Source organism: Desmodus rotundus, chromosome 2 (genome assembly GCF_022682495.2).
Source record: "Desmodus rotundus isolate HL8 chromosome 2, HLdesRot8A.1, whole genome shotgun sequence".
NCBI classification, from domain to species: Eukaryota; Metazoa; Chordata; class Mammalia; order Chiroptera; family Phyllostomidae; genus Desmodus; species Desmodus rotundus.
In genome coordinates this window covers 181,717,833-181,741,216 of record NC_071388.1, presented here as the reverse complement: position 1 = coordinate 181,741,216, position 23,384 = coordinate 181,717,833, and the positions used below count along the sequence as shown (strand labels likewise).

At 35.0% G+C, this 23,384-nt stretch overlaps 1 protein-coding gene across 1 annotated transcript in view; it reads left to right on the top strand.

Moving 5' to 3' along the window:
• Nucleotides 1-23,384, top strand: part of TRAK2 (trafficking kinesin protein 2) — a 56,707-nt gene that overhangs the window by 20,477 nt on the left and 12,846 nt on the right. The window contains exons 2-10 of the mRNA XM_024563848.4: nt 994-1,283; nt 5,122-5,316; nt 13,865-13,941; nt 15,808-15,924; nt 16,948-17,157; nt 17,764-17,842; nt 19,319-19,449; nt 20,318-20,392; nt 21,479-21,616. Coding sequence (XP_024419616.2) covers nt 1,193-1,283; nt 5,122-5,316; nt 13,865-13,941; nt 15,808-15,924; nt 16,948-17,157; nt 17,764-17,842; nt 19,319-19,449; nt 20,318-20,392; nt 21,479-21,616 — 1,113 coding nt within the window. The 5' untranslated portion in view covers nt 994-1,192. The remainder of the gene's footprint in view (nt 1-993; nt 1,284-5,121; nt 5,317-13,864; nt 13,942-15,807; nt 15,925-16,947; nt 17,158-17,763; nt 17,843-19,318; nt 19,450-20,317; nt 20,393-21,478; nt 21,617-23,384) is intronic.

The following is a 23,384-nucleotide window of genomic DNA, read 5'->3' as shown; positions in this document are numbered from 1 at the left end:
AAAATAACTTTAAATATACATGTATATATTAAAAGAAGTTTGTTCTTTAGTTTACTGGGATTCTTCTAGAGGTAGTTGCAAGTATCTAAATGTAGGGGGAACCCTGTTTAAGACTTGGGTGTAGGAAATCATGGATTTAGACGGGTGGTTATTTGACATCTGCAGTATATTACCACTAGATCAGGGATTGGTGAACTTTCTCCATCAAGAGTCAGGCAGTAAATATCCTACAAAGCACACGACAGTGTATTATCTGGCCCAAAATGTCAGTAGTGCCGTGGTTGAGAAACACTGTTTTATATTCTTCCATTTCATCTCCTTTGTTGGTTTATTATCTGTAATTCTTGAGTTATTTTATTGGTTGCTTTAGGGTTTATGGTATACATCTTTAACTTATCACAGTTTACATTCAGGCAATATGTTACTATTTTCATGTTATAAAAGATTTACAACAATGTATTTCCATTTTTCTCCTCCTGGCCTTTGTACTATTGTGTGGTACATTTTATTTCTACTTTTATTATAGCTCCCACAATATACTATTTTACTTAAACACTCTATTATCTTACAATTTTTAAATAGCTTTATTGACTATAATTGACATACGTCATATTGCATATATTTCAAGTGTACAATTTGGTAAGTTTTGACATATATATACACTTGTGAAATCATCACCACAATCAAAATAATGAAGATATTTATCATCCCCAAAACTTTTTCCCTGCCCCTTGATAATCCCTCCCCCAACCTCAGGCAGCTACTGATCTACTTTCTGTCATTATAGATAAGTTTACGTTTGCTAGAATTTTATATAAATGGAATCATAAACTGTATACTCTTTCTGTCTGACTTCTTTCATCCAGCATAATTATTTTAAAGTGTGCATGGTGAGGAAAGCATTCTTAATGACAAACGTGGTAGGTAAGTGGACTGCTATTATTAAAGATGCATGCTGATTTTCAAAATCCCTTGATGTGTTCTTTGTTTTAGGTTATGACCGTCCAAGGTATGATAATGACCTGAGAGCACTCATTGCTGCAGATGTCATTTCTCTCATCAGAAACAAATCTGGCTAAAAGAAAATATCCATACAACTAGTCCACTTTTTTATTGAATGGCTTGATGGATTTCCTTTGCTTTAACTCATACCAAAGCTGTCCTCCTCAACCAAAGCAAAAAAGGATCCTGCATGAATCAATCCCAGAATGCCATTTTTACATCACCAGCAGGTGAAGAAGACCTCATGAATAGCAGTCACAGAGACTCAGAGAGCATCACTGGTGAGTCCAGTTTAATAAATATTAGAGTACTTACACCATGTAATTGAAATGCCTTAATCCAGTGTATGATATCCCTATGATGAAACACTGGCTTCCCTTTCCAGCCTCCTCTTCTCAGAAACTGACTGAATTAATTCCTTCATCCCCGAGTCTCCTATCACATTATCAAAATAGGCCTTGTGTGCCATTCCTTGTCTGTGCCTGACTCCCTATACCGGGTGCTTCCCTGGTCAGCAGGAACTGTCGTACTGGTCATCCTGCCTCCAAAGGTCAAGGACAAAGTTGCTTGTGCTTGTGTACCCTACAAGCACCTGACAAGAACACTTGGCACATAAGGGGCACTCAGGACACATGGCATGTGCAAACACAGGTGAAGACCTATAAGTCCTGATTAGCAAGACTAAATAAAAACTCTGAACACACAAAGTGTTTTCTAAACTTTGGCTAAAGTCATTGGTCCACAAAGCCTGACCTGTTTGGAAATAGGTATTTCTAAACTTACCTCACTTTAGTTTAGATATTTATATTTGCTGAAAGTGTATTAATGTATTTAAGTGGGGTACAGCTGTATAACCAGTTGGGGGTATTAAATAACAGACAGTAAATGCACAGTACTACTTTACTAAAACTCCAAAAAATTATGAAACCCATCTAAACCCAAAGGATTTTTCCCCATTTTTTAAATTTAGCTTTATTGAGATATCTTTATGACTATTCAGTAAAATTCACTCATTTTAATGTACATTTTGGTTTTCACATATATACACTTATGTAAATACCAGTACAATCAAATTGTACATCTTACCCCAAAAAGTTCCCTTGTACCCAGAACTCACTACCTGTTACCGCTGACTCGAGGCAACCACTAATCTGCTTTCTGTCATTATAGATAAAATTTGCTTTTTTTCTAGAATTTCATATAAGTTAATCTGTGTCTGTCTTATACCCTTTTTGCCTGAAGAATTTTTGTTCTATAGTTCAGCTGGCAGTGGATGGTTGTGATTTTTTGTTTGTCTGAAAGTCTTTATTTCACCTTTTTTGAAAGATGTTTTCACTGGCACTGAATTCTAAGTTGACGTTTCTATGTACTTTAAAGACTTTCCATTGTCATCTGCTTCATATTGGTTCTGATGGGTCATTTTGGCCTTGTTCCCTCAAATGTAATGACTTTTATTTCCCTTCTCTGCTTTTAAGGTTTTCTCTTTAGGTTTTCTTTGTGTTTATTCTATTTGAAGTAGTTCAGCTTATTTAACTATGAGTTTATACTTTTAATTAAATTTGGAAGATTTTGGCCACTATTTTTTAAAATATTTTTTCTGTTCCTGCCTCCTTCTTCTTCTGTGACTCCAGATGCATGTATGTTAAACTGCTCGATGTTGTGATACAAGTCACTGATGCTCTGTTCATTTTATTTCCCAGTCTTTTTTGCTCTGTACTTCACTTTAGATAGTTTCCATTGCTATGCCTTCAAGTCTACTATTCTCCTTTTCTGGAGAATGTCTAATTTTATTAATGTTATCAAGTGAACTTTTTATTTTAGATAGTGTACTCTAGTTCTATTTTGGGTTTTATAAATATAGAAGTATCTTCTGCTTCTCTTTTTATCAAGTTATGTATTCCTTTTAAATCTTTGAGCATATTAGTAATTAGCATATGTGTACTAATTTTATCATCTTTGTCATTGCTGGGCCTGTTTCTCTTGACTCATTTTCCAACTGCTAATGGATTTCAGTTTGCTTATTCTTTGTGTATCTAGTAATTTTTTATTGAATGATAAACATGGTGAATATTATATTATTAGATGTTTGGATTTGGTTGTCTTCCTTGGAAGACTTAAATTTGCTTTGGCAGGTCCTTAAGTTACTTACTGATAAGGTGGATCCTTTTGAAGCTTGTGTGCAGTCTTCGGTATGTGAGACTCTAGATCATACTCTAGACCGTACTCCTGGTGTGCTTTGTTCTAGCATTAATTTAGCCCTACTGCCAGTGGCATGACCCTTTATAGAATCTTTACTGATTGTCCCAACTGTTCATGAGATTTGTCTGCTCTGGCTGGAAGAAATTCAGACCTCATAGCCTTGTGTAGGAGAGCAATGTAATTAAGATATGAAGATGTGGAGGAAAATTTGAGTGTAATGAGAGCAGACCAGTTTGGAGGCCACATTCAAAAGAAGCAAGAGGAGGCCTAGAACCTAAATGGAGGCAAGGTGGCAAAAGTATGCATGTGAAAGACACATTTGGAGAATAAAATGGTAGAGAGGGGGTTGTCAAGATTGGACAATCAGGAGAGTAACAAATAGTAGATTATCAGAAATATAGAAGCAAAAGGAAGTACTAGTCTGAACGATATGTAGTTTAATCTACTAAACTGTGTATTCTCATTATTTGAATTACCTTTTAAAAGTAGGGAATTTGTAACCTTGAATTTTCATAGAATTTCATTAATCCTTATTAAAAGAACATTTCTAGGGAATAGTAGCTTTTTAAATGTTACTTTTGTTCTTCATTTCCATCATACCATTGAATGCCTAACAGTCCCTTCTAGCTCTGCGTGTATTTTATAAACTTCTCTTCTGGTAAGTGTTACAGTGACAACCTGTATGAGATATATTTATGGCAAGAAAAATTTGCATTATCACATGGAATTCATAGAAATAGAATTTGATATAGTTTTAGGGCTCAAAATTTAAGAAATCTTGCTGAGAGCTTCTTTAGGACGATATTTAAGGTTTTAAATGTATCTTATCTTTGTGGTTATGAAGCCACAGCATGACCTTCTAGGTGGATAGGGCAGTTTGATAGTTATCCTCCTTGTAATTCATTTATTAAATTGTTATCATTAAGTTAAGGTCAAGTAGTAGAAAGTTACTCTTTTAGGGTATGTTTTCACCTTGTTGTTCTTTGTCAGAGTTAGGACATGTTCCTTTATACAACCCACAAAGGAAATACTAGATCTCTTAAAAAAGTGAGAGAGTTGGTGTGACATCCTGTATTTTCTCTATTTTAAGCCCTAGTATTTTAAGCATATTGCAAGGGATAACTTTCCTTTTCTTGTAAACAACTAAATTTAGGAGGTGATAAATGATGGGCATTATTTGGGACAGAAAGCCAGGAACAAACATGCAAAGGCAGAGAGGCCCAGGTGTCTTCAGAGATACATATGTGGTGGGGGAGGGGAGTTAAAGGTGTGCAGGTGAGTAGAGATGTGAAAGGTATTTGGGACTTTAAATGTACCACGTCTTTCAAAAAAAAAAAAAAATGAACTGCTTAGTCCACTACCAGTGCAGGAACACTTCGGTTGAATGTTAACATTAATGGTTAATATTTAACCAGTATATGTTAATTTTTTTATATCTAGCTGCTGTGAAAATATACTAAAATACAACTTTTCTAAATTTTGAAGAATCTTCCCATAGAGTTCAAATTCTGTTACTAAAGAACATGTAGTTTTACTTCTTTAGGACTATCTTCTGCTGGTTATTTTGTACAGCCTTCTTTCACCCAAGCATATAAGTTTATCAGAGATCAGATCCCTTCTAACAAGCACTAAACAGATTGATAGGAGGAAATAATAAATCTGTCTAAATTTGTTTTAAACTTAAAAAACATGTACACTAAGCAATGTACTTTTAGATATTCATAGTATTATTTTTACTATAGAAGTTCTCAAATCAAAGAAACCTAAAGACCAACTATAGTGCCAGTATGATCAGTGGAAAACTGATCTTGGCTAATGTAACAGTGATTTTCCTACTTTTGCAAAACTCATTTCAGTGATCTTTCTCTGTAGCCTAGTAATTGAAATGTATTGGATTCATTTACATGGACTCTTCTTTAGATGTCTGCTCCAATGAAGATCTCCCTGAAGTTGAGCTGGTCAGTCTGCTAGAAGAACAGCTACCCCAGTACAGACTAAAAGTGGACTCTCTCTTTCTATACGAAAACCAAGACTGGGCTCAGTCCCCACACCAGCAGCATCATGCATCTGGTGCCCTCTCTCCAGTCCTTGCTGAAGAGACTTTCCGTTATATGAGTGAGTATTTTTTTTTCTACCTTTTTAGAATTTATCCATTGAAATAAAATCATGACTATCTCAGTGTTGACTTTCAAAGTGTTTGACATCCCTAGCCATTGTTCTGTGTGTGCTGACTTTAACCTGAACTAATTTAACAACACAAAGCGATGATTCTAATTGTGTTATGTCTGAGTGCAGAAAGTTTTGTCATTCTTAGGACTCTGAATGTCGTGTCCAGGGTCGCAAGCATCCTCAGGTGTTCCCACTTCTCCCACCTTTTACTTGATAGTTCCTCAGACTGAGTAGGAAGGAAACTTTTTTTTTTTAAGTAGTGAAATCATTAAAAAACTTAATATTCATTTATATCTCTTGACATTTATTATCCCAACAGTTTGATATCCTAAGCTATCTACTTTTTGACTCTTTATCTTCCCTATTAAACACAGTTACAGGAACTATGTCAGTCATTAAGAAGCACAGTTCTTAGATACATAAGTAGTTTTAATAATGCTAAGGAGAAATAAATGTATATTATACAGTAAACTGCATTATTTACTTAAGAAGTCATAGAGAATATTTCAGTGAAAGGCTAAGCCAAATTTGTCCTGAAAATAAGGCTGTTTTACACCAGACTTAGAAGTGGCAAAGCTCTTAGAAATGACAAAATTAAATAAAATGCTTTTTAAAGTTAAGGTATGGAGATATTTTTGCCTTTGACTCCTTTCCAAAGATCAGCATTCAGGCTCGGCGTACTTTATTTCTCATTCCTTATACAAATGTTAATTGTATAGTAGCTGTTGTAATATATAATAAAGGCCTGTAAGTTCAGTGTTGATACGTTTGTGAAATTCTTTCCATTTGAATTCGACATGAGGCTGCACCAGCTCCTAGACATCTTCCCAGTCAGTGCTTCAGTGTTTTTGAAGATAGTGGCTGGAGAATGATTGTGAAATACTCATTTTCATAGTAATCATTAACTTGCTTTTAATAGTAGTTTTCTAGAACAAGGTTATTCATTGCTCAGAAAAAGAATTCTAAACATTGCTTAAACTTGAATTGGAATAACAAGAAACTCAAGTAAAACTGTACTTCTGTCCTCAATAATTTTTTTAAATAGCTGAATAACTCTTAAAGTTTTCTTAACTTTCTAGTTTGAAAAGTTGCTTCCTTGAAATTTTCTAGAAAATGCTTTTTTGAAGGAATATTGTTTTTGTGATTTCCCTTTGTTCCATGAGTTTTTAGATTTGTGAGAAAGAAATTTCAAACTGAAATTTTATCACAGTAAATTTAATTTGTCATTATTTTGATAAAGTGGCACAGAAAGTACCCCTTAGTTTACTTGTTCTTGGCCCTGTAAGTCATGAGGTGGGGGTGGGGAGGAGCTATAGTTAGAAAGATGTCTTTGATCATGATTTAATGGAGATGTTTTTAGTATGAATTTTATATTTTAAAAAAACTGGAAAATAAAAGATAAGCAAATCTTTAAAAACTTGGTTTTTAGGAGTTTATACAAAGCAAACCATAATGTTCAAGGGAGCAAAATAAAATTTAAGATTAACCATGGCTGGCGTGTCTCAGTGGATTGAATGCTGACCCTCAGACTAACAGGTTGCCAGTTCGATTCCCAGTCAGGGCGCAGGCCTGAGTTGCTGGCCAGGTCCCCAAGTTGGGGGCCTGAGAGAGACAACCAATTGCTGTTTCTCTCACACATCATGTTTTTCTCTCTCCTTTCCTCTCTCTCTAAAAATAAATAAAATCTTTAAAAAAAGAAAAAACTTAAGATTAATAGGATGATACAGATCTATCCTTCCAGGTTCTGGAAAACTGTCCTATTCCTTTAGTCAAATGGTACCATTTTCACTTCAACAATTTGAAAATTAAATTCTATACTGTATGTTGATATACCTAAGATCAAGAAGCAAATAAGCTGAGATTATAATTGGTCCACTAATACTTTATCTTTGTACTATAATTTCACTGTTATTTTAAAGGTATTAATTCTTTGGATTAACAGTGCACTCAAATATAAATAAATTTCATTATGAATTTGCACCTTACAATGTAAAAAATAAGTGATTTATTTAGCAAATTGACCAAGGTTTTAAAAAGCAAGATACAAAACATTATTTCCCTTTCCTACAGTTTTCTATCCCCTTGATATTTCAAGATTTGTGGTTTTAAGTAATTATTGTGTACCCTGGCAAGCACCCTGGTGCTACTTCAGCCCCTTCTTATCTCTACTTCCCTCACATGCCAGTAGATACTGTGGTCATTAAAATGAATTTTCACAACTAATAAAGGAAGTGGCGTGTTCTCTCTTATATCATGTAAAGAAATTGAAAGAGCTATGAGAAGAAAATGAACTGTGGAAGGAAAAATGAGCAAGGTTTTGGATTGGGAGCCTATCTCACATGAATGAAATGATACTGGTTCTTCACTGAAGCCCCACCAAAGAAACCAGAAAGAGGTTGTTTACTTCTAAAATAGAACAGGCGAGCAATGGATGGGTCCCCCCCCAAAAAATTCCATCTTAGTCCCCACCACATACAAAGTTTAAGACACTCAGAAGGATGTTTTCTGTGCAAAACCGTCACTCCAGGGTTTTTCTTAATTTTATTAAGAGTGAGACCCCGAGTGGGCTGTGGGGCAAGCGGTGAAGTCAGAGCACATGTGACAGAAAGTGCTCTTTGTTCATATAAAGAAAGGCTCAGAACAGAAACCTCATCTCCCTTTCAGGATATGTTTTATTTGGGAATAAGGAATTGCATGTACCACTTCCTAATGCATAAGAAAAAGGATGGGAAAAATAATTCGCATCCTTTTTAAGTATAAGTATTAAAAACTTTAATACTTAAAACTTAAGTATAAGTTTTATTTAAGGTGTAAACATCACTTGGGAACTTGGACAAATTCTTGGGCCCCCACCCCAATGCTATAGAATCAGAAACTGGGGGTTGGGCATAGCAGTCCGTTTTAACAAGTCCTCCTGATAGTGCTGATGCACACTCATTTAATAACCACTAATACAAAGCTTTGTCAAACAAAGCTAAATGGCCATTACACAATGACATTAATTTAAAGATTAGGAATACATTTTTGTAGAAAAATACATTGTAAAAATTATTACTTCTGGTTGGTAGTTATACTTTTCCTCAATTCTGCCCTCAAATATTATTGACCTGTATTTGCAGGAAAGGAACCATAACTGATAATGTTCAGGAAGCATTAACCACAGATCATGGAGATGAGAAGATATATAATTCCTTAAATTAGCCTTCTCAACCAGTTCCAGAAAAGAATTAAGCCATGTGCCCTAAAACATCTATGTATAATGGATTACTTTATCACCTATATATCATGCACTAGCTAAGTGTTATTTATCTTCGAGAGAATTGAGAAAATTGTCACTCAGATCATTATCTGGAGGGCTTAATTCCCCCTGGAACCCTGCTGAGAATGGCTGCCCTAGATGGTATACTCCTGTACATCATCAGTCTCCTTTTTAGCCTGTCTTAGTTCTTCTGAAGGCAGTTTTTTTGTATTACAGAAATGTGCTCTGTATTACAACAGCAAGAGCTGCAGTTACTTCTTTGGGTTTAAACCTGAAGGCCTGTCTGTAGTTGTCAGGAGTTATTGCAGCTTTTACGATACCACATGGGTGGTGTTTTTGTGTTTCATGTTTGTTTCTTCTTGGTTGGTTTTTGTTTTTTGGTGTGGAAGAGTTGGAGAGTGACGAAAGATTAGAAGTCTTTTTAAAATTTAGTTTTTGTGGTAAAAACTCTAAATCTTGAAAAGGGGACATCTGAGAGAACAATCAGACATCATCTCATATAAATAACAGAGATATCAAAATGGATTACCATTGGCATTTCTCATCCTGAAAAAAGAAGTGCTTACATGTATTACCCTCCACCCCCACATATAAAAATATGTATTGTATTATGTATACATATATAGTATAATATAATACTATAATATAATATTATATATAGTATATATAATATATAATATAATATATATACATATATATTTGTAGAATATTAGATTCTCTGAATATTATACCAAAAATGTTGAACATGAATTAACAGCCTTTCAAAACCAAGTTACAAAATTGTTACGTAAAAAATGTTTATCTATATGTCAATTATACCTCAATAAAATTTTTTAAAAAAATTTTATCATCTCCCCAATGAGAGAATTAGGTTAGGGAATTTTGTGTCTGGAAACAAGCAAGAATCATTGCTGATTTCTTTCCTATTTTTAGCAAATTTCTATTTTAACAGCTGAGAACTGAAGGGAAAATAGGATTTGATAGGATTGATTATAGTAAAGTCAGCTTGCTTGACTATCTCTTCATTCCTGGTTACAGAATTACGGTGAATAATCAGTCTATGGTTTTAGAAGCATTTAATCACAATGCCTAAATGCCGAAAGAATATACAAGAGCTTTGTTCTGAGTACTTTTGAAATCATCGCAAGCAACATGTCCTTATCAGGAGTATTGTAATAAGGAAAAGAAGACAGAATTTATTAGGCTGCAGAGAAGAATCCATTTCCTTCCTAAATGACTGATACCGATTCAGCAACTCTGTAATTGAAGTGGTTCAGCCTGTGGGGCTCGGTAGTATATAGCCTGTTTCACATAAAACGTAGGAATTAAGGAATTCTGGTTGCATTATCTAACTTCTTTGGCATAATAAATATTTAAGCATTTTAAAATTTATTTTTGCTTTTTGAAACCTCTTAACAAGAACTTTTTTTTTTTTGTAAAAATTAACATTTGTTCTTCATGGAAAACTAGCAAAAAACAGAAACAAAAAAGATCAACTATAATCCCTACCCAGAGATAACCACTATTAACATTTTAATGTATATCCTTCCAGCCTCTCTTGTATGTAAGTATGCTCACACCTTAAAGAACAAAATTGGGATCTGTGCTGTTCTATAACAGGTGGGAACTCTAGTACTTCATCAGATAAAGGCCTTTTGATCTTGGTGGCACTGTGGTAGAAACAGCAGGATGATGTTAGAGCACCCTTGCTGGGAATGAGCAGACCCAAGTTTTATCTTATGACCCTGTGAGGTGAGGGTTGTTATCACCCCATTATTTCCCTGGCTTTGCCTCTCTAATGGCTTGCTTTGTGTTATTGGACACATCATGTAATTCCTCCCAGTCAAGATTCCTCATACAAGAAAATGAGATCATTAAATGAGATTAACTTCTTAAGGTTCAGCTTTAAATTTTCAGACTATGACAAATGGTAAGCATTTATAGGAAATACATTTTAGTTTCACCTCACTAAAACATGCTTTATTCTAAATATTTCTTTTATGTGTTACTGTGTCCTTCATTTTCTCTTCCTCTTTCATTATGTGTGACTTGTAGCTCACAGCTATTTAGCTCCTTAACTTACTGGCTTTATTTCAAATTAAATTTTCCACTTCATTTTCACCTCCGGTCAGTCATAAATATAAGCCATGTCATGTAGTTTTTAAACTAGTTATATAAAAACTGTTTTTAACTGAGTCTTGTTAATCTGAAAATAAAGGCCACAAGGTGAGCGCCAGTAAGTGTTTATTTGAGCCCTGACTGGCATGGCTCAGTTGGTTGAGCTTTGTCCTGCAAAGCAAAGGACAGCCTTCATTCCCAGTTAGGACATATGCCTGGGTTGCAGGCCAGTCCCTGGTGGGGTAACGAGCGAGAGGCATCCAGTCGGTGTTTCTCTCACACATTGATGTTCTCTCCCTCTCTCCCTTCCTTTCCCCTCTCTAAAAATAAATACAGCTTTAAAAATAAATAAATAAAAATTTTAAACTAAGCATTTATTTGAGATCACACAAAATAGCTCTTCAGAAAGCACTGATTCAGGCAGACACCCAAATAGTGTTCCCATCATGGGGCGAAGGCAAGGGCAGTTTTTATGAGAAAGGGAAGGAAAGTAATTACATGCATAGAAGGAAGGAATGTCTGTAGGTACAAATAAGCATAGTTATTCTTTAGCTGTATGTGGTCGTGCTGATTTGAAGGAATCTCCTTATATTTTCAGTTCTGTAGTCAGAAGGTCTGCTTTCCTGTGAGCTTTAAAATAAACAGTTATTTCAAAGAAAATGCTGCTCTGGCCCAGTCCATCCCAGTCCAAAGGGTATTTTACCCAGTTCAGACATTCCAAGGAGTAAGACATGCAATGCAGTTCTTCTGGAATGGGTGCCCTGGCTCCATTTTAAATGAACTTACTTCTTTATGTCAACTTTTCACAGTCTCCAGAATTCCTGGTTCTTGCTTTCAGTGTTGATCCTGGATCAGTGGTGTTCGTTCCTAGCTCCACATCAGAACACCTGGGATCTTAATACCTGTGCCCTGGATTGCCTCCAAATCAATTAAATCAGAATCTGGAGTTGACACCCACTGCCCTGGGTTAAATTTGGTTTTGTAGCTATTGGCTGGTTTTCTGTAATTAATTTAGAGCATAGATAATATGACTTGATTTTTTTCACCCTCATCTTATTATCCAGACCAGAAGTGGGAGACCACACACCATGTTTGCTTTATTATTATTATTTTTTGACAGATCTAGCAATTTACTACTGTCACTGCAGATGCAGTTTTTTTCTTTCTTTTTTGCATTCTGCCCTTTATCAGCTTCATTCCAGGCTTTGCATCTGCACACCAGGCCCCACCAGTATTCCAAGCCAGAATCCTGAAATACACCTTAATCCTTTGTTCCTGCTATGCTACCACATTAAATTGTGAAGATTTCTTAGGCCCAAAAGCCTGTTTCCCTATCCCTGTGGTTAAATTATGGTGCCAGTTTCTCTACTTGTAAATATAAATTCTTTTGGAGCAAAAATGTTTTTTAGTTTTTTGTTTTGGGTAGTTTTTTTGTTTTGTTTTCTTACATTCAGTTTAAAACTTTCTTTAGCTATCTCCTAATACCATCAACCCAGCATTTTGTTTTACTTTTAACTAGGAATAAGATTATTGTTAATAACTAAGGTCTAGGTAATTCCCAGATTCATTTTAAACAATTATGCTAGGAAGAAAAATTAAAAACTCAGATAAAAGTAAAATATGTCTAATGGTATCTTTTGGGCAGCTTCAAGTGTTAAGATGGAACTAAAGAACTACAAATGACTCAAATCATGGTATCTGCTGCCAACTCAGTGAATTATTTGCAGAGAATTTAAAACCAGGGCTATTTTATGCATGCCAGTTGTGTTTAAAGAGTAGGAAGTGTAAATAGTTGTATGATACTAAGCAGATTCCTTCAGTAAATTATCATATTTGAACCTCCTAATGACCTTGCGAGATGAGTGTGTTCACCTCCACATTATAAATACGGAATCTGGATCTCAGAAGGGTTAAGTGATTTGTTCATGCTCACTCAAATATGTGAACGCAGCTTTTCTGCTCCAAGGTCTGTCTTTTCTTTAAGTCAAACTAGTAAAAGTCTAAGTCAAACACAAATCTTCAAAGTCAAAATGTTCCTTTTGTAGCCCTGGCTGGGTGGCTCGGTTGGTTGGAGTGTCATCCTGTACACCAAAAGGCTGAGGGTTTGATTCCTGGTCAGGGCACATACCTAGGTTTCAGGTTCAGTCCCTAGTTGGGGCACGTATGGGAGGCAGTCAGTCAATGTTTCTCTCTCACATCACTGGTTCTCTCTCTCTCGCCCCCCCCTTTCTGTCTCTCTAAAATCAATAAACATATTCTCAGATGAGGATTTAAAAAAAGATTCCTTTTGTATTATGCATCATCTTTAGCTTAAAAAGATATTGCGTGTTATGATTGTAGAATCACTGGAGTAATATTTCTGCTTCTCTTTGAAGCTAAATTATCCAAGTGCATTAACAGTTCCTGAGTTTATGAAGTGCAGAAATACTGGGCTTGGATTGTGCAAGTGATAATATAGTATACAATTTATTTTATAGCAAAGGCCTAGATATGAAGGTTATTATAAAGGGTTTCTAATGATGCTGAAAAAGATTATGGTTCATAACATAGCTACAAGAAGTCCTACAAGTTCTATTCCTTGTTTATTGATATTAACTCACGTGATAGATGATGATAATCAAGATAATCACAACAGAATTCTAATTGAATTCCTTAGAATTTTGCTGTTATGAATTCCTTAATAACAGCAAAACTAGCCCCTTAGTAACTTTAATGTAGGTTAGGATATAAAACAATGGGGATTTGCCCCTCGTAACTTTAATTTAGATTAGGATATAAAACAATTGGTGATTTAATGCATTCTCACACTCTCTAGTGTGAGTGGGCCGAAGGTCTAATTTTACCAAAGGAGGAGGAGATAGTCAGGAGGTGACTGCCTTGTGATCATATGATACTTTCTTAATTTATTGCATGACACACATTTGTTTGTAATAATTAGTCTGTTCCCAGATTGTCTAATGAAACATTTCTTTCCCTTTCTTTTCATATATTTTTTATTCTTCTGAATGGCTTTTTGTGAAAGCCTGGGTTTGTTGTTGTTGGGATCTTTCAGTCCTTATGAATAGTTAAAATTTTCTGTTATTTCTTAATCCTATAAACACTTTTTAACTATCTTAGTTCTAGGCACAGACAGGGTGGAGCAGATGACCAGAACTTACAATGACATCGACATGGTTACACATCTCCTGGCAGAGGTAGGAATATACTTTTTCTTTCTGCAGTACAAAAAACTAAAACTTAAAGATTGTTTGGAATCTATCAAATTTTTGTATTGAATGAAAACTGATAATGTCTTTGCTGTGGGTTATTTAGTATAAGGTTGTTATAGTTGGAACAATTGGCATACCAGCTGGCATTCCAAAGCAAAATGGCTCCTGAACTTAATTGTTATGAAATTATAGAAGATTTAGGGGTTTGTTTGTTTGTTTTTTGTTATAATGGTGCTGGCTGGCCTTCCTATCCTAGAAAAATATTTGTTGCTACTCAATCTGGAGCAGAGTTGCCTGTTTAAGAAACAGTTCCATTGAAAATCTATACCTGCAGTTTGGAGAATCTTCCAAAGATTTTTGCTCTGCTTGGGTTATTTTTTTAGCTCACTTTGTCCATGACATTTTTAATATGTATAGTGTATCTTTCCAGCTGGCAGTCCTAGGGAAAAGACCTTAGACGTCAGTTTTAGTTGATCTTATGGAAGACTGTCTTTCTCTTTGAAGTACTCCTTCTCCCTCTCCACCCCAGCTCCCCAGGATGATTTTGTGAATGCCACTTAGCCTACATTACAAATAAGTGGGCCTTAAGTTTTGGAAATAACCCATCGATTTGTTTTCATGGACTATGGAGTGAAAGAACAGAAACTTAATTTTATTTGTCGTGATTAATGTAAGCAGAACCCATACTCATATGTAAGGCAGTTAAATGTGTTTTGACAGTTTCCCATCCTACAGAATATAGTCGTCACCACCACCATGTAGGTGGGATTTCTATGTTCCCAGAAAGAGTAAGTCTTGCTTTGCTTGGCTTTTCTGTAGGCATTCCTGCATCATTACCACCAACTTCTTTAGATTCCTTTTTTTTCTAAACTCTAAGCAAAACCTTGTAGCTTCAAAACGTTCAGATCTTTGTTCCTATTTTATTTCACATCACCATTCTTGCATCAGTTGACAGTAGGATTCTTGACTGCGTTTTTCTCTGAGCCTCTGGCTCTCAGTCCTTGTAAGTTTGCCCTAAATGAGACTTTTTAGCATACCTACCTGATTCCATATCTTAAATCCCTAACTCTGTATCATTACCATGCTTTTTTTCTTTTAAATATATTTTATCGATTATGCTATTACAGTTGTCCCATTTTCCCCCCTTCCCCCCCCCCTCCACCCTGCACTCTCCCTCCCACCAGCATTATGGCCCCCCTTAGTTCATGTCCATGGGTTGTACATGTAAGTTCTTTGGCTTCTCCATTTCCTATACTATACTTAACCTCCCCCTGTCTATTTTGTACCTACCATTCATGCTTCTTACTCCCTGTATCATTACCATGATAGACAGATGCATGTAACAAGTATTTGTTGGGCTTTTACTGCGTGCCAGAACCTGTCCTCAGTTTTAAAGACTACATTGATTTTTCTAATTCTCCAAAGTTGTAAGTTTAAAGATTGGGTTGCTACATTCTAATTAATAAGGTGGATTAATGAATAAACCTCACTTAATATCAAGAAATGCCCTCTTGCATTTATAACTGCAGTGGTTATCCATTTGACCAACATATACAGGAGTGGGCAAAAGTAGGTCTACAGTCATGAGTATGTGAAACAATTTATTCTTGTATTACTATGTGCTAATTATTACATTATTTATTTGTATTACAAAACTACTTTTGCCCACCCCTATATTAAATATCACCTGTGTGCCAGGCCCTGTGTTTATTTGGTATCTGGGCGTTAAAATGAATCCTGATGCTTTCTGGAACGTTGCTTTTGTGTTTAGCGAAACTGACTGCAAAAATCTCTAAACTACCATTTAATTTTGTTGGAACTCAAAGAAAAGTGTATTTGGTATTTTAACAGAGGGATCGTGATCTGGAGCTAGCTGCTCGAATTGGACAAGCACTCTTAAAGCGGAACCATGTCTTGTCTGAGCAGAATGAAGCCCTGGAGGAGCAACTGGGGCAAGCTTTTGATCAAGTAAGTGTTTGATAAGTATTTGCAGCATGAAGTAATTAGGTCTCGCACAGTGGAGGAATTTCTTTTCCTGGGTGTCCCTGAATTGATGACAATAAGCTGCTAAATAATACCAGTACACGTGGACTTTGTTTGCAACCATTGAACTAACCAGTAGAGAAATGAAATGATACTCTACAGAGGATGCTTATGTGAGTCTCCCTTAGTCAATATAAGAGCCTGTATTCAATACCTGTCATATTTGTGGCACCCTGCTTAGATTCTAACATTTATCCTCACCCCTTTGTGTAGACTTTGTGTGTGCTCTTTTCTTAACTTTATTTTTCAAAAATGTATGCCCAAATAATAGGTACCCAATGAAGTATCTTTATTCAAAAACCCAAACAAAAAAGAAATTTTTGAAAATGTATTTATTAAACAATAAATATTTTTAGTGAAAACTGATTCATTAACTTTAATGATTAAATTTCAAATTCTCTGTAATTTGTTATTTTTATTTAGTTTCATTTATACTTAATATATGCATCATATTTAATAGCATTTGAGCCTTTATGTTGACAGTATTTCCTAGAACTAAAGTTAGGAGGTAATGCAGAGTTATACAGCTTAAAAGTACAATACAAGCCTTTAGGATGGTAATTTAAAGAAGCGATCTATTCTGATACTTTGAAGTTTCTTCAGTTTTGTTTTGTTTTTAACTGCGAAATGTATCATTATCTTATGGAAAATTTCCTCCTATATGTCTATTACATAGAACGTGAAAATTGGCTTTCCTTCTTACCTAGTATAGAAAAAGCTGTATTTGTTGAGTTAATGCTCAAAAATTATAGCTTAGGAAGTATCTGAGGTTTATTATTCTCTTTTTAGCACTTGCTACTTCAGTCAATAAAATCTAGCAGCTAATCATATTACTTTGTTTTATGGTGAGAAATAATTGCTTCATGAATGAGAAGTTATATTACATATATTATATTAAATAATGCAATATAAAAGACATCTTGTAAGTCAAGCCCTTTTGCTATGCAGGTTAATCAACTACAGCATGAGCTATCCAAGAAAGATGAGTTACTTCGAATTGTCTCCATTGCTTCTGAAGAGAGTGAAACCGATTCCAGCTGTTCTACACCTCTTCGGTTCAATGAGTCCTTTAGCTTATCTCAAGGCTTGCTGCAGCTGGACATGCTGCAAGAAAAGCTTAAGGAACTGGAAGAAGAGAATATGGCTCTTCGATCCAAGGTACATTCAACCTAATTCCTAATTTCCTTTAACAGTTTAAACCCAGGTAGCGTTTAGGTGAAATGTGACATAACTAAGGATTACTATTGACATTCCAGTTAGGGAGTGACAGCCAAGACATACATATTTATTGCCTTCTATTGTTTCTTAGATCCCACTGAAAAGTGGATAATAGCAAGGTGATGGATGAAATAGAGAAAACCACAGCATAGAATATATATCTTGTGGCGTGTAAACAAATAATTAAATAAATACAACTGTGGTAAGAACTATGTTGGAAAATTTCAAGGTTCTGTGAGCTTGTATGATGGGGATGGGGATTAAAGAAGTCCTACTTAAGCAAGTGATATTTTAGCTGAGGCTAGGGATTGAGCCAGGCAGAAATGTATAGGGGTTAGATGGTGGGTTGGAGAGATAAATAGACATTTACAAAGGCCCTAAGAGGAGTGAGGGGGAAATGTGTGTCATATCCTTTTCCATACCTTTATTTTATGGTAGAAAAAGCTTTATAAGTGATTAACTTTTCAAATGAGGATTAAAGGTTTTTTTAAGTTAATATCGTAAAACAATTAGAAGATATCACATACAATTTTTTTTTTCTTGAAGGCTTGTCACATAAAGACAGAAACTATTACCTATGAAGAGAAGGAACAACAACTTGTCAATGACTGTGTTAAAGAACTTCGTAAGTATTAACATATTCTGTTTGCCTTTGGACAGTTGTTTGGTAGGGTATCTCCAACTCAGAAATTAAATCAATAGCTTCAATAGAAACATCTCAAGAAACAGTATTAAATAATTACTGATGATCTTGGGATATCACATTGAGCCCACAGCTGTAAATAAAATACCATATGTACTTTTAAGAACTATCTTTGTTTCAGTTGCCATCATCATTAAATAAAGACCTATTTTTCTACCAGTTATATATCATGTTAAGAGTGAAAGAAACCAAAGCTCTTATTCTGTTGATGAGAAAACAGTCCTGTAGAGGGTGTGATTCACCAGAGTCAGAAAACGATAAATAAGTGGCAAAGCCAGGTCTCACATTCCATGTGTAATTTATTAAGTGCCAATTGTGTGTCTATAAAGGAATAAATTTTGGTTTGATGTAATGTTAACTAAAATAATTTTTAAAATAAATTATTTGGAAAAAGATCAGCTTTACTGGAGAAAGATACTCAGTTTCTTTATAAGTTGGTAGCCTTTTATGTTGAAAGAGAAAATGTAGCGTCATATCAGTTCATTTGGGCTGTGGACCTCAGAATGTGTTAACTTAGAATAACAGAATGTTAGAGAACCAGAAGGAAGATAAATTGAATCTTCTCCATCTAAACTATCATTGCCCACCTTTTACACTTTAAAACGCAGAGAAGATAATACTTGCCCAAGAGCTCAGATCCTGGTCTCCTTCCTTCTTGTTGCCGTCCTGTGGAATGCTGTTGGCTTTCTGTCAGTTAAAAAATAGTTTTATATGACACTGAGAGATCATTCTGCCACTTGTGTTTAGATATCAATATTTTTATATGAAATAAAGATTTATTTCCCCAGTGAATTCTAGAGTTTTTATTTCATATGTATTCAAGAATGCTAGGCTGTAAGAATTGCTTTAGAGGCCCTGTTCAGTTTGCCAGGTATCCCAGAAAGTCTCTCTCCTACAGAAGCATTTCAGTAACTTTGTCAGCAGGTTTAAGGGAGTGTGACTGTTCCATTCTGGAACTGCTCTTTTGTTAGACTTGTTAAGTTTGATTTTCATTGCCTGTGGGAGTTTATTCACATCCCTGAAGAGTTCTCAAAGACATAAGTGAGGTTAAGTTTTGGTACTTGCAAAGAAATATAATTCACCTATATCTTTTCAAGCTTTCTTGTCCTTCATAAAGAAAAAGACTTAAGTGTGTATCTTTTCAATAATGAAAATTATTGAAGCAAAACGTTTAGCTTGCCTTTACAAGTCATATCTTTTTAGCTTTATTGCCTCATATTCAATTCCTAAGATTAGCCTATTTCAAAAGAATCTTTATTTTTTAAGTCTACGTTAAACAAAAATGTATTTGTGATACTTTAGTGCTTGTTATAAAACAGGATTTGACCCACAGGCCATAGTTTGCCAACCCCTATTCTACATTTATATTAATTTTTAAAATTCTTATTTGTTTTTCAGGTGAAACAAATGCTCAGATGTCCAAAATGACTGAAGAATTGTCTGGGAAGAGTGATGAACTTATTCGATACCAAGAAGAGATCTCCAATCTCTTATCTCAGATTGTAGATCTTCAGCACAAACTTAAAGAAGTAAGTTCATTCTTTCATTCAACAGATGTTTGTTAAGCCCTGACCTAGTACCATGCACTGTGCTAAGTGCTAGATTAAGCAAAATAAACAGGTCCCTGCCCTTTTACAGTAATCACTGTTTTAGTATTCTCTGCGTCATGAAGTGTGGATAACTGCTTTCAAGTCACTATTTCTCTCCTTAATGATACCAAACCTAAGGTTGGCTACCCACAGCCCGAACGCCAATGATCAAGAGACAGGGGCTGGTAGAAGGAAAGAAGGTTTGTTCGCCTTCTGCCTGAGAAGATGGCAGACTCCCATCACAAAGGCCATCTTAACAACGGGACACAGACAGGGGTCTTTGTAAGGAGAGAGAAGGATGGAAAAACAACAGAACAAAGGGATCATAAGAAGGGGGATGAGAGTTCTCTAATGAGAGGACTACAGGCAAACCAACAGTCTGTTCAGATAACTGGTTTAAGGTCAGCAAATCTCCCAAAGCTGGAATGTCTAAAGGTTGAAGTCTGCTTCTTTTGAAGTTAGTTCCTAGAATTCTTAAGCAAACAGAATATTTATCTACAGTCACCTATTAGTTAACATGCCATTATTTACAGAAATAATGTTAAAAGAATGGTGGAGTTGGTTACAGTAAAAGGGGGTTGGATCTTCTTCAGAAAGTTGTGATGTGAATTACTGACTTGTGCTCATTGTCCTCTGAATACCTTGATGGATTTTGTATTCTTCCCATTTTATTAGTCTTATTTGACTTTTGGAAGATAAGGTTTTTTTAGGCCTCAGCATAGACTATACCCCTGAGGGGCACCCTTAGAGAGAGTAGCCTCTATTTTATATGGGAAGGTTTCACATGTCTCTTATCATATGTTGTTAGCATGTGATTGAGAAGGAAGAACTGAGACTTCACCTACAAGCTTCCAAGGATGCCCAAAAACAACTGACAATGGAGGTAACGAAATCTTCCTTTATTTTGTGTGACATAGGATGGGCAGGAATAAATAGTTTCTTTCATCTTTGTGAATAAGATTTAAAATAACAACAATAAAGAATCAGGATGAAATTATGAGAGTTAAGAAGTAAAGCATTTAAAAAATTCTATCCCTAAAACTAATAACATGGCAACATCCTTATTGACTAATGGGGGAATCTTTGACTTTTTATAAGATTCTTTAGGAATAAGTGACCCTTTTACCTGCTTACCTTAACTAACCCAATAGTTTTTAAAATATCAGGAAAAATAGCAAAAATCTCTTATTTGGTACTTACATAAAAATTCTATATACTAGATATAATTTAGTGATTTTTTAGCAAGCATAAGAATCACATGGCAGGGTGAGTTTTGAATGGAGATTCCCAGGCATCATCCCCAAAAGTTTCTCAATCAGTAGGTCTAGAATGAGGGCCCAGAATGTGCATGTTTAATAAGCATCCCCAGCCCTGATGATGCTGTAATACAGTCCACATACTACACTTCAAGAAATTTTTGAAGTTAAAATGTACTGTGAAAAGCATGTATCTTTTAACACGCTTGTGAATCTAACAATAAAAACAGTTCTAAAACAAGGGAGAGGAAACTAGTTGTTTAGGGTGATTGAGCACCCTGAAGTCACATACAATACTTTGTAGACTTGCTCTTACCATTTACAGACTTCAGAATAATGTTTAAAATGTATATATCTAACAGTATGCTAAATCTGACTTGACCGTAACTATTATATTTCCTCTATAAGATTGTTCAAATGTATGAAACATTAAATATTGAATTGACAGTTATTGTTGTCCCAGCTACATTTTAGAATTTTAAGAAATCATGTTTATATATAATTCTGGCCAAGACTACCCTAATTCTGGAAGCTTGAAATATATATGTACTCTCCTTACTTAGTTTGTTTTAGAGTGTTTATATTGAAATGAATTATATTCATAAACTTAGCTAGCCCTCTGGATAAAATTAATACTTATCCCAATGGGTTTTTTTCCTCCATTGTCATTTTAGAATATAATAAACTACACTAATTACCATCCTTTCTTTTAGCTGCATGAGTTACAAGACAGGAATATGGAGTGTCTAGGAATGTTACATGAATCCCAAGAAGAAATAAAGGAACTTCGTAGTAGATCTGGCCCTGCTGCTCATCTCTACTTCTCCCAGTCATGTGGAGCTTTTTCTGGGGTAACGAACTGAGAAAGATGTTATATATTTAAGGAAACTTGCTTAAAAGTAGATTGTCCTGAGAGTGGCACAGTTTCTGATGACATAAAGCATCTTAAGAAGAGATAACATGGATTGTCCTTTGATTTAGGCCTTAATTTGCATATCTACATTTATCTTAATGAGCATTCACATTTATTCTAATATATGAAATGCACCCCAGGGAGATTAGGATCAGGTTTGTGTACCTTCGAGCCCCTTAAACTTGGGTCATCCTTACCTTAGGCCCACTACATCCCACTTACTCAAATAGTGCTCTGTGCATCTAAAATCTTTTATAATAGATCTTGAGTTTCTTGATACATTTAACTTCAGTTAGAATATAGGCCCTATGAGAACAGGGAATTATGTTTATTTCGCGAAAACATCTGAGTTTATGTCAGAATTTGTAATGTTGGTTCAAAGACTTATTTTAGCAATCTAGTTCCTAAACACATATATGTAATCCTGTGAAATTTTTTAAAAGATGTAAACTAAATCATAGTAGATTTTCTGAAGAATATTACGGGCACATTTTTGTTTTTTAACTTTTTAATTTTGAAAAAATCTTAAATTTAGAATGAAGTTCCAACCATAGTACAAAAAGACTCTCATATATGCTTCACTTAAATTCCTCAGTTTTTAACAATTTACTACAATCTGCCATATTGTTCTCTTATTTTCTTCTGGACCATTTAACAGTAAGTTGCAGATACACCCTAGTTCCCCTTAATACTTCAGTGTGTATTCACTAAAAACAAGGGCACTCTCCTGCATAACCACACTACCACCATCAATGTCAGAAAATTGACTTCAATACAATACTATAATTGCCAGATGGTGATTTTCTAATTTCATCATGTTTTCGACATTTATTAATTATCATTATTTTGTAAGCTAGAGATTTTCTGTCTCATTTATTCATTTGTTCATTAAGTTATTTCAGTATGGACTCATATATCCCTATTTTGGTCAATTGATTATACCTCTTTTTTTTTTTTTTTTTTTTTTTTTTTTTTTTTTTTTTTTTTTTTGATACTCCAGTTGTCCCAGGTATGGCCAGGGGGATCTCCTTCAAGCTCATCTTGCCCTTTCCCTGTCCCATTCCTGGAATCAGCAATTTCTCCAACTTGCTTTGGTTACTTTTACTGAGGAATGGTATTTAGAATCCAAGATCTGGATGCTGTGTATCCATTGCCACTAGAGGATCTTTACTTCCAGGCCCTTCAGTAGATAAAGCTGAGAAGTAGATGTATGTTGGTATACACGCCCACACAGACACTTCTGTGTGTTTCTTTCCATCCATATTGTTCACATCAGTACCTCCAGTTCTGGTCATTGTCAGCTCAGCCCTCTGAGCACGCCGCCCATGCTAGCTGAATTCTCATCTCTGCCCCGGGGAAGGAGAAGCCTGTTCATTTTTCTTTTAATGATTTTTCTATATTATAAAAGCAGTACATGTTTTATTATAGAAAGTTAGAAATTACAGAGAAGCTCAAAGAAATTGTTAAATACCATCAAATCCTGCCCTCCACAGAATCACTATTAACATCTTGGATTATAGCCTTTTGTACCTTTTATTTTTGTGTCTGCATATGTAATATTTTCTGTTTATTATATTGGTTTTGTCACTTTCCCCAAAAAGTAGTTGGTTTTGTTTAAAAGTTAAATTTCCAGGGTGTCTTTTTTTCCTTCTATATTATTTGTATTTTCTTTTATTATAACACTAAAAGTTCTGGATTCTGGAGAC